The sequence below is a fragment of the Phoxinus phoxinus genome (assembly GCF_949152265.1).
Source record: "Phoxinus phoxinus genome assembly, chromosome: 20".
Lineage (NCBI taxonomy): Eukaryota > Metazoa > Chordata > Actinopteri > Cypriniformes > Leuciscidae > Phoxinus > Phoxinus phoxinus.
Window position 1 is genome coordinate 1,278,527 of NC_136895.1, and position 12,084 is coordinate 1,290,610.

At 38.1% G+C, this 12,084-nt stretch overlaps 2 protein-coding genes and 1 long non-coding RNA gene across 4 annotated transcripts in view; 2 read left to right on the forward strand and 1 right to left on the reverse strand.

Moving 5' to 3' along the window:
- LOC306988267 (uncharacterized protein) overlaps window positions 1-12,084 on the reverse strand; it is a 32,812-nt gene that overhangs the window by 9,162 nt on the left and 11,566 nt on the right. The window lies entirely within an intron of this gene.
- LOC306988268 lies at window positions 484-3,946 on the forward strand. The gene is made up of 3 exons (XR_013795364.1): window positions 484-2,470; window positions 2,565-2,657; window positions 3,102-3,946. It is a non-coding gene; the product is annotated as an uncharacterized lncRNA (long non-coding RNA).
- LOC306988096 (E3 SUMO-protein ligase ZBED1-like) lies at window positions 4,141-11,880 on the forward strand. Its single transcript, XM_079592836.1, has 3 exons — window positions 4,141-6,095; window positions 7,478-8,082; window positions 8,173-11,880. The coding sequence occupies exons 1-3, from the start codon at window positions 5,243-5,245 to the stop codon at window positions 8,599-8,601; spliced, it is 1,887 nt and encodes a 628-aa protein (XP_079448962.1). The 5' UTR covers window positions 4,141-5,242; the 3' UTR covers window positions 8,602-11,880.

Below are 12,084 nucleotides of genomic sequence, written 5' to 3' on the forward strand. Positions count from 1 at the left end.
AGAAAGAGCAGACGTCTTGCTTATTTGATTAATGTAAGTCAATGTGTAACTGTACAATAAGAAGCAAATTGGCTGAATTACAGTTATTTGCATATTCTGAATTCAGCAACCTATTATATTCTGTGTCCATCGTCTTTTTGTAGCTGCTGGAACAGGTGCCTCTTCGTTTAAGTATACTTTATACTCCATTTGTATCCTTCAAAAAGAAACAATTTAGTGTTATTTCTTTGTAAATATAATGTTTTTTTTTTTTTCATTAACCAAATAGCTTAATCCAAATTTTAATGAGAACATTTTCTAAATGGCTACAATAACGAATCTGGGTATTTGACAAAATTGACTTAGTATTAATAGGATCACATTGGCCTATTTTATTTTAGAAGGCTATTTTTTTTAAAAGAAAATAAAAGTTTGGTCGTGAAAGACTCTGTGTTTCAAGGAATGTTGAATAAGAGTCTTTCCCCCCTTAAAAAAGACGCTCGTGTAACTTACATAAACAACTGGTAAATGAATCTTTTTAGAGATTCGATTCACTGAGGTGACGTGTTTCATTGACGCCCTACTCGCTACACGTAGCCGATTCACGTGACGTCATTAAACGTCATTCAACTGTCACTTTGTCTTGTGAAGGTAAGTCCGCCTTTTATTATATATTAATTGTATCGTTATAATGCTTTAAATTACTGTTCTGTTATACTTTTCTAAATTAATGTGTATTTGTAACACTAAAACATATGAAGATGATTTTTTTCTTTCTTTTTTTTGCTGTCGATGACATTATAGGCTATATTATAGGCTAATGATACAGCCTATCAAAACTTTTTAAAATAAATTACTATACAAAAATTTGCTTTATCTATTGTTAACAAAAAACATTAATTTGTTTTGTATTATTTTCATCACTAATAATTGATATATTGTACCCTTTTCTTACCTTAGATTAGAAATAAATTATCTGCACCGGACGAGACCGCTGGCTTGTTGACGTTAAAGGTAACACTGTTGTCATGGATACAATCAGCTGAAGGCAACAGATGAATGTGAATGATGAGACTTTAGAGTTTTGTACACCTTTGGATTAATATATATTTTATTAATGTATACATTTATTTATGTACATTCTATTGTATGTATGTAAATATGTATGCATGTAATTATTTATTTAGAAAATGAACAAAACATGGGTTCTGGTGGAATGGAGGGAGGAGCCTCCCACCTATGATATTGTCCCTATAAAAGGACATACTAAAAAAAAAGTTTGAACCTGGAGATGTTGTGGATGTGGTGTATGAAGAGGAAAGTTCCCCAGCCACAGTTATAGATATTGATGGTAAAAGTTCAGCAAACAAGACTCAGTCATTTGAGTATTCCTACTTGAGTATTTTTTGTCCCTTTAGAGAGCAAAGAAACCCTCAGGAGGATGTTTAGGCTAGAGGGGAAAAGAAAAAAACAGCCATGCATGCTAAATGAAGCAAAAAGAGTGGCAAAGAAAAAAAAACCATACACTCCAACTCAGTCCCCATCATCTGACCAAGAGCCTCCGGTCAAACATCAAGTAATACCTACATCTTTTAAATGGCTACTTTTATGATACTTTTTTAAATCACAAATATGAATGACACCGAGATACTAATATTGTGTGTCCATCTTTAGGTCATCCAAAGAAAGGATAGCGTTTTAATGCAAGTAATAAACAGCATGGACAGTCAGGCTGGAGAGCCTTCAAGCCGAGAAACTCGACTTGAAAACGAAATTCGCAAACTGAAACAAGAAAATGAACATCTCAGAGCTCTTAATATATCTCTGCAACAAGGTATTATTACTTTATGTATTTCTGTCTATCCATATATCAATGTATCTGTCATTGTGGTTGTCTGTTAATAATCTTTGTTTTATTTTTATTTGTTTAAAGAAATTCTTCCAATGCTCAAGAGCATGAACCATGAACCTCTTGTTAATCAACCACAAGATAGTTCAAGACAGAAGAATCCCCCTGAAAAGGTGAATAAAAATATATTTGTTTGTTTATATAGCCTATATTCACGTAACGTGTTCTGCAGAAGTCGTAGAGGGCATGTTAACTTTTGTAACAAAATACAAATTTGGTATAATCACCCCCTTGCCTATAATACAGCTGGCACACTAAAGCAAAATATAGAACTTTTTAGAATCTATAAGCCTAACACTTTTGCACAGTATCTATGTAGTCAACGTTAAATGCTTTTAGATATAGTGTCCCTCATTTTTTTTCTTGACAGACACAGGGGCTAGGAGTTAGTACAGCTGTCCTGACAAGTTGTGGACGGGGTGTTCAACACATCATGTTCTGCCATGGTAAAAGATCTGGCGGTGGCAGTGTTTGGGAGAGAAACATTGGCCACACATGGGCTATCTGGAAGAGCTGGCAATGCTAACAAAGACGCTATAGCAAAGCCAGCTCTTGACCAGGACAAAGTTGTGCTGATCCTAGGTGAGTAAAATGTAATGATGAAAACATGATTTTGCAGTACAGTGTAAAATTGTAATCATGTTATCAGATATGATAAGTGGAATTGCATTTACAGACACAGTGCAAAAAAGTTTCCTGATGTTCCCAAAAAGTTAATCAGGGCAGCACTAAGGGAAAAGCTAAATGATGAGCACAAGTTACAAGTAAGGTAATAATTTGTCATTCGCTCGCCTCTCTCTCTCTCTCTCTCACTCTCTCTCTCTCTCACACACACACACACCTCACACATTCATCTCTCTCTCTCTCTCTCTCTCTCTCTCACACATTCATCTCTCTCTCTCTCTCTCACACCTCATACGTTCATCTCTCTCTCTCTCTCTCTCTCTCTCTCTCTCTCTCTCTCTCTCTCTCTCTCTCTCTCTCTCTCTCTCTCTCTCTCACACACACACACACCTCACACATTCATCTCTCTCTCTCTCTCTCTCTCTCTCTCTCTCACACACACCTCACACATTCATCTCTCTCTCTCTCTCACACGTTCATCTCTCTCTCTCTCTCACACCTCATACGTTCATCTCTCTCTCTCTCTCTCTCTCTCTCACACACACACACACACACACAATTAAAAACATTTTTTGTTCTTTTTTTTCAGGAAACCAGTGTAGAGGCTTTATTATCTGATAGAGCAACATTTGGCTGTGAATTGGACTCCGCTTCGCTCTGCTCTGACAGTTTCAATAAATAAAATAAATCATTTGTGAAAATACATTGTTTGTTGTGAAGTAAATTCCCCTGCATGAATCGTGCAGAAGACAACTTGCAACTCTGCAATAATTGCATCATGCACAACAGTCCTGCAGGAAGTTAAATATTATATTATATTATATTAAAACCCTGCAGGGATGTAATTCCTGGAGGATATAATTCCTGCATAGCCTGGGAAAACCCAGACCACTTCCGGCAAATTTAGATTTGCTCTGCAAGTGGGTCTGGCAAAGAGCCCATTGAAACCCATTTCCAATCCGTCGAAATCGCGGCACCAATCAGAAACGTTGGGGCGGGCTTTACACGATGACGACAGAGCAGAGACGGTGACGCAGATTTTGTACATTACAGAGATGGATGCCGCCGTGGAACATCACAACATCACTCGTTCGAATCAGCTATCGCGTCTGTTTCAAGCGATTTAAAATTGTCATTTTCGTTAACACAAACAGAGAATTGCTGAGAGTCTCGAGATGCTTCTCCGTCGCTCTGCATACGTCATGTCATTCATCGCTCTGATTGGTTTTAGATCTATCCGACGTCCGTTGGTGACGCCCCTGTGGAAATGAATTGTCTATGGAGCTTTGCCAGACCCTTACTCAGTTACAACTGAGAGTGGTCTGGGTTTTCCCAGGCTAATTCCTGCATGTTTTCCTTCATAAAATTCCTGCAGGTATTCCTTCAGGAAAATGAGCTGAAAATCCTGTAGGAAATCTGCATAATATTCCTGCAGGATTCCTGTAGGTTATTTTTGTAAGGGTTGAACCAGGTTTTGGTTATTTTGGCAGTGTGGGCAGGTGAAAATCCTGCTGAAAATCATCTTCATCTTCATAAAGCATCTTCATAAAGCTTTTCTGCTGAAGGAAGCATGAAGTGCTCTAAATATCCTGGTAGACGGCTGCATTGACACTGGACTTCCAGGACATTAGAGCACTTAATGCTTCCTTCAGCAGAAAAGCTTTATGACATTTAGATTTTGTGGGTTTCATAAGCTGAAAGCCACAATCACACTTTGAAAAAGAAGACAGGGAAAACAGAACAGGGCATTGCTAACATCACATCCAGTCAGCCAGCTCCGTTTCTCGTAACAAGCGCGCGTAAAGCTCCGTTTGTAATGATATTGTCGTCCTCTGTCACTTGCCTGCTGCTGGATGTGTACATCTGGTTGTTCCGGTCCGAGATCCTTAATCTTTTTTATTTTTTTCTTCAAGCGAAAGTCTTGAGAAAGGGTTTTTTGTAAATAAATAACAGAATTTGGATTAACTGCTGCCATTGCGTAATAAAAAGTGATCAGCCTAGTAGCAAGCAAGGTTATTTCTCGCCGCGTACAGTTGAATGGCAGGTGACGAGAACCAATCAGATTGGATAAAATAACATGTATCCAATTATGATTGGCCAGGGACGCAACGACTTGCGCCCCGAGGAGGATCTTTAAGAAACCAATCAGAGACCAGCTTCAGGTCACATGCTGCCCGAGAATTTGTGTACTCACATAAACACCCATGTGTCCGGCGTCCCTCGACCATGAAACGTATTGAAAATAGTAAATAGTTAATCGATTAAAGACAGTTTTTATTAAATTCTGAGGCTCTTACTACCAGCCGGCACATGAGTAAACTATTTTTTATTATTACATTTTAATATAATGTTTTTACACATGTTAATTTCTGAAATGTTGATGGGGGGACAAGCCGCCACTGTTTGTTATAAAGAAGTTCATTTGTGTATACTTACGAGTTCAGCCAGTTGTGTAGCATGTCTGTACATATGATTAAGGTTCCTATTAGGGCTGTGCGATATATCGAAAATATCGAAATATCGCAAATTCGCATATCGCGATATGCATATCGTAATGATTTGCGATAAATGAACAAAATAATACAAAGCTATATAGTTTTACGACACAGATCATCTGACATGCGGACGTTAGTTGTGTGTGTGCGCCCGCATGCTCACTGCTCTGACGTCTGACCATCAACAAGCCAGCACGCAGTGAGTGACGCGCTCATAGCAAACTAATATGATAAAATGAGCCAGCCTGAGACATCCGCAGCTGCTGCCGACGATTTAGTGCCAAAACGAAGAAGCACCTCAAAGATATGGCAGTTTTTTGGATTTAAAAGAGATGACCACATGCAGACTGAAGTTATATGTAAAACATGTAAATCTCGTGTAGCAACGAAAAAGGGAAACACTTCAAATCTGTTCAGTCACCTCAAAGCAAAGCACAACGATTTGTATCAGCAATGCTCGGCAGAAAAATCTTCAAGCTCAGGTGAATCAACCCTCGTTCACCAACCCAAGCAACAATCCATATCATCAAGCTTCGAAAGCATAACACCATATCCTGTAAGTTCCCGCCGTCATAGTGAGATAACCAAGGCCATTACACGCTATCTGGCAAAGGATATGGTTCCGATCGCCACAGTCGGGAAACCAGGGTTTTTGCACCTGATGAATACCATCGACAAACGGTACAACATTCCCTCTCGAACCTATTTTTCACGCATTGCTATCCCCCAAATGTACGAGCATACTCGCGACCGTGTCATGTTGGAACTGAGAGATGTCGAACATTTTGCGTGTACAACGGACCTCTGGTCCAGTAGGACAACAGAGCCGTACATTAGTTTAACGGTTCACTTTATTGACAAAGCCTTTAAGATGAGAAGTCTGTGCTTACAGACAGCATATTTCCCCAGTAAACACAGTGGGGAAAACATAGCGCTGGGACTGCGAGAGGCTTTGTCTGGTTGGAATTTGAATGAGGCGCGTCTAGTGTGTTTTACCACGGACAACGCAACCAATATGATCAAAGCGGCGGAAATAAATGGTTGGCCCCGACTACAGTGCTTCGGGCACAGACTGCACCTTGCTATTGGTAAGTCTTACTTTTTTATATCAGAATATTTAATTAGTTATCTTAACATATAATAACTTCATTAAAGGGTAACTAAACCCCTGGTCAGAGCCTGACTCCACCCACTGGCAATATTTGAAAAATGCTGGAAAAGTGGGCAGAGCCCAACGGACGAACCGAGGGCGGGGCTGAGCGGGTGATTGACAGACCCGCAGTGACTGACAGCTGCTGTCAGACTCGCTAAGATGGAGAGTGACGCAAGTAGCTTTGCAACAGAGCGGTCATTTGAAGTTGAGGACTTTTCTCACCTGAAGTGGAGGAATTGTCTGTGGACACAGAGCTAAAATCATATCAATTCGAGCCGCTAGCTCAAACTGCGGTGTCGCATCGCATTAACTCCCGCCTCGCGATCGGCATCCGACGATGCTAGCGAAGCAGCCGCGCTAGAGAGAATGGGTCCAGTATCTGAGTGGATTATTATTACTATTGACCTACGTTAAGCATATTTTGCCGCTATGTGAAAAAAAAAAATCCAGCAAAACGCGCCGGCGGTTGTGGAGTCCATGCAGGAAGAGCAGCGTTTGGCACACAAGTGCATGTAAACACTGGCGCCTAATTTCTAAGTCTGGTGGGAAGTTATAACGTTACAGTCCAGCAGTGCTGTTGCAACCGGCAACACTAACTTACACCTATACCAGCCTAACCACTGTACTAAATACAGATAAAGCTAATGCTAAAAATCTACACTATCCTAACTGATGCAATACTATGCTACTAACTAACTATGCTTCTAACAACACTGACAACTATGCTAAATAACTACCTAGGCTACACAAAATAATCTAAATAACTATAAATGCTATGCTAACTAGATGCTAAAATACGCTATCCTGATCGTTTTCAAAACTCGTAATTCCAATTTCCAGCTCCTGACTCGCTCTGGTGTTGACTGAACCAGATGCTTTTATACCAGGGGCTGCCAGGGGCGTGGTGACCTCGCAGCGTCAGAGAGTACCCTACGTCAGAGAGTACCCCTACTTCAGGAGATTCCGTTTGACCTGAAGAGGGCAGCACTCAGACGTTTTTACACCATATATTTGAAAATTAAAACACTTTATACTCAAATGTTTAAAAAAGTACTCGAATCAATGAACAGCATTTATGAAGCTCCATTCGTACAGATCATTAACTAAAAAAATGTTGGTTTAGTGTTTAGTTACCCTTTAAACACATTTTATTGTATACTGTCACAGATATTTTAGTGTTGATGATATTTAAATTAATTGTTTAATTGAATTATACATTAAATTATAGATGTAAGATTTATTCAAATTAATGTTTAAAAAATATGAAACCAAAACTTAATTAAAACGATTGAAACTATTTTATTTCTATTTATCCAGAAAATGCTGTCAAAGGTGATACACGCATCAGTCGTGCTCTAGGAGTGTGCAAAAAGCTAGTGGGACATTTTTCCCATAGCTGGAAAAAGAAAGAAGCGCTAAAGAAAGCACAGAGAGAGCTTAACCTGCCAGAACATGGTCTGATCACAGAGTGCCCTACACGATGGGGCACTAAGCAACAAATGATGGAAAGGATCCTGGAACAGCAGAGGGCTCTGTCACAAGTTCTCTCTGAAAATCGGAGTACAAGACATCTGGTTCCATCTTGGCAGGACATTGAGGTCCTTGAGTCCGTAAACAAGGCATTGAAGCCACTTCAAGATTTTACAGATGCTTTGTCTGGGGAAGAATACGTGAGCATTTCCTATCTACTTCCAGTTCTTCGTTTACTGAGCACACAAACCCTTGCTGCTGACGAGGAAGACACAGAGCTGACATGCTCAATTAAAACCAAAGTGCTGGGCTACATGGAGGCAAAATATGAGGATCCTGAAACCCAAACTCTCTTGAACATTGCCACTTTTTTTGATCCAAGGTTCAAAAAAGACTACATTCCTAAGGAACAACTGGAAGAAATTAGTGTAAGGATAAAATCAGAAATGAAGGTAAGAATATTTTATATAGCAAGAATGATTTGAGCTCATTAATAAAATATGGAGGTACTAATCATTATTTTCCTTTTCTTTTTTTTCTAGGAGGCACAACCTGCTGTTGCCATATCATCATCAGTGGGTGCTGCTGTGTCAGGTGCTGAGGCTGAGCCATGTCAAAGTGCCACAGCCACAAGTACAAAGAGGATGAAGAAGTCTTTAGGAAGCCTCTTACAGACCTCAGTCACATCTCCCTATGAATCCTCTGACCATGCAACCATTGAAGCAGAATTTAACAGCTACATTCTGATCCCCAAAATCCACAGTGAGCAGGACCCTTTGGCATGGTGGGGAATTCACAAGGTAAATTTCCCCCACTTAAGCAAGCTGGCGGAAAAATATCTTTGTGTGCCTGCCACTAGCACACCATCTGAAAGACTTTTCAGCACATCAGGCAATGTAGTTACATGTCAGCGTGCATCCCTGAAACCAAGCAAAGTGGACATGCTGGTTTTCTTGTCCAAAAATCTTTAACAATTTTAGCATGAATGCTAAAATCTGACTTGGCAAAAACAAAACAAAAAGAGAGCAAAGTAGTAACTCCACTGTTTCTCAAGTGTTTTTGTTTACTTGAATGTTCATGTTTTCAGGTTGATGTAGGCCTAACTATATAGTGGAGCAAAGTATTAGTGATATTTTTATTTTCTGTTTGTTTACATTGTTAAAATGTAATTGTAACATTTAAATGTAATGTTAAAATGTAATTTGTGTTAATGCAACATAAAAAAAACTGCTGTTGTTCACTTTCAAAAGTTGTAGTGATTTCTTTCCCCTAAATAATTTGAAATTTTGGTTATATGATTTCTCTTAGTACAATTTTAATTGATTTTAGAAAAATAAATATCGTATCGCATATCGAATATCGCATTATTTAGCAAGATATCGCATATCGCATTTTTCTTCAATATCGCATTGCCCTAGTTCCTATCTTGATTTATTTATTTACTTATTTATTGTGATTTGATTTAAGTATATGTTATATGCATTTCAATGTATTTATGAATCATGTGATTCAAAGTGTCTTTATGACTCTGAAGTACAATTGTTTATTACTGTATACACCCTGTTTAATCAACAGTTAAATTTAAGACTTTTTAATACCACATCTAAATAAAATTTAAGACCAAACTTATGATGGAAATACATATCAAGTGTAAATATACAGTAATCTTTCCAAGTAAACACACTGATGTTTGTTCAAAATGAACAGTATGGTAACATGACAATCAGTTGAGTTTAAGAACATTTAGAAATGTGTGTAATGCAAAAAGATAACACAAAAATGTAATTGCGGTCCAAAATTATTTTTACATTATTTATTTATTTATTATTACAATATTTTCAGAACATTTAGGTCCCATGAACAAATGCTACAATCAAGTAAATGTGAATAGATGTGTGTGTGCGTGTATGTATGCGTGTATGTGTTATGTCTGTGTTCTCATCTCTCTATATAACCTGTATGTTTACTCCTGAACTGTTGTGAATATACTTGGTAAACAATCCTTTATATACTGTATGAATATTTTTTTTTCCTCAACTTTTTTCTTTACTTAAAATTTTTGCTTTGCACATGCGATTCCACCGCTCTGATCCCCATTGTCCCAAGTTGAAAATTCTTCCGACACACAACGCAGTATGCTTCGTGAGCATTTCCAGGTACTGACCTTAACCAAGAATACTCGTTCTTTTCAAGCCATTTGTTATTGAACTTGCATTTCTCCATGTTGCTAGCAATATTAGCTACCTACTGTATCAACCGTTGCCGCGCATAGGCTACACCAGGGACGGACTGGGACTAAAAAACGGCCCTGGACTTTGACTAGGCCCGGCCCAAAGCAATCGGCGCGCGGAAACTCGTCAACAACAACAATAACGCCTGGCATGAGTGTCACAAGACTTTAATTTTGGCTCATGATACTATACCATCTAAATTATAGCAATATGTGATGCCCTGTTAAAAGCATATTATTCTATATTAACTTGAATACTACATATAAATGTCTCAACACACTGCAGTCCTGTGTAAAAAACATCTAGGCTGTGATTGTCTGACTTGGGGCACTTAAAGTAATTTAAAGTTGAGCTGGAGTGGGTGTCTTTCTCTGCTCTTGGTCTAAGCTCAACCTGAATAAACAAATGATGGAATGGATAAAAAAAACAAAAAAAAACAGGTTTTATTCCAAGATAGCATGGAATAGATAACAGCATATTATATAATCTATTCCATGCTGTCTTAAAATGAATTTATTACTTTAATAATCTAATAATTAATAATCTTAATTAATTTATGCACTAATTAATCTTACACAAGATTAATTAATCTTGCACAAATAATAATACCACATCTAAATGAAAATACACCATTACAAATGTAACCTCTGTATTCAAAATCTTCAAAGTTTGTAAGCAATTAGCCTAACTGTAACGTTACCAAAATATTTAAAAGTAAAAGCACAACATATTTCTTAATATTAGCTACTGCATGTGGCATTTTACAGCTAAAATGTTGAAGTTTTGCTGTTTTAACTACTGTACTGTAATCATTAAAAATGTAGCAACCTGAATATCACTTCCTAACATCATCCCTAGCAAGTAACTCTCTTTCTCCTCTCATGTTCCATACTTACTTGCCCTGGATCTACCTGTGGAACAGCTCATCTTTCTGTCCCTCATCATCACTGGTGGCATGTTGCTGCACAGCTGTCTGGCTCACTTTTTCACTGCTGCTAATATTTAACTGCGAGGTGCTGCTGCTGGCTGTGCTGCTAAATATTTCAGTTAGTTTGCGACATTTAGCGGCTTCAGTATCTAAATTCCGCAAAAAAAATAAATTATTTTGCCTTCTCAGCCCCGCCCTTTTCTTTCCGTTTTTTACCCGCGGCCGCGTTAACGGAAAAAAAACAGGTGATGACTGCGTGCGTGGCGGGTGGTGGGCCGGCCCGCCGGCCGTCCTGGAGTACCGGCCGTTCTGTGATTCACCAGATCACACAGATGGCCAGTCCGCCCCTGGGCTACACTCGCTAACGTAATCAAAAGCTGAGCAGTAGGCTACGCTCTGTTACTATGGTTACGTTCTGAACTAACCATAAACAACGCAGCGCATAGACTACCGGGAAGAAATATATTTGGCTGAACAGATTGACTGCATTTTCGCGGTGACATGAGAAAAAATATTTAAGACCCATCAAATCTGAAAATAAGACAAAATAATACTTTTTAAGGCCTTATTTTCAGGAAATGTAATATAAGACTTTTTAAGGACCCGCGGCCACCCTGTTAAAAGACAACAAATAGGACCTTTAAGCAACCACTAACTATTGTCTCTCTCTCTCTCTCTCATTTACTGTTAAGTTTTTAAACTGCTTACAGTCCTCCCGACTGCCCGGGACCTGTACATATATATAAAATGTATATAAAATGCATAAAAAGAGCCTCATTGATTAATTTTGCCTGATTTTCTGGAGCTCAGAAATGGGTAAATGATTTATTTCTTAAAATTTTAACTTTGAAATTGTAATAATAATATAAAGATTTGTTAAAAAGGTTAATCTTAAGATTAAAAAATTATTTTTAAAGCCTAATAATGTTGAAATTGATGGCAGTTATACTGTAATGTAAATGTCTATATGTAAAAAAAAAAAAAAAAAAAATCTATTTCATTATTTTCATAGAAACATCAGTACCACTATTAGTTTCAGTGATTAGTAACTGTTAAAACTATTAATTTTTGAGTCCCTGACCTTGACCAATATGTATTCCTTATAGTTAAACATGTCACTATTTTGGTAGAATGCTAAAAACATGAAAATCATGTACTTTTTCGAAGCCTATAACACCGCATACCAGGAATGACCATATATATGTATATGTTGATTTTCTCTCTGACAGGTTTGCCGTTTCTCACCTGAGACATCAACACCAAGGGCATGGAGACACAGAGTGTAAAGAGACAAA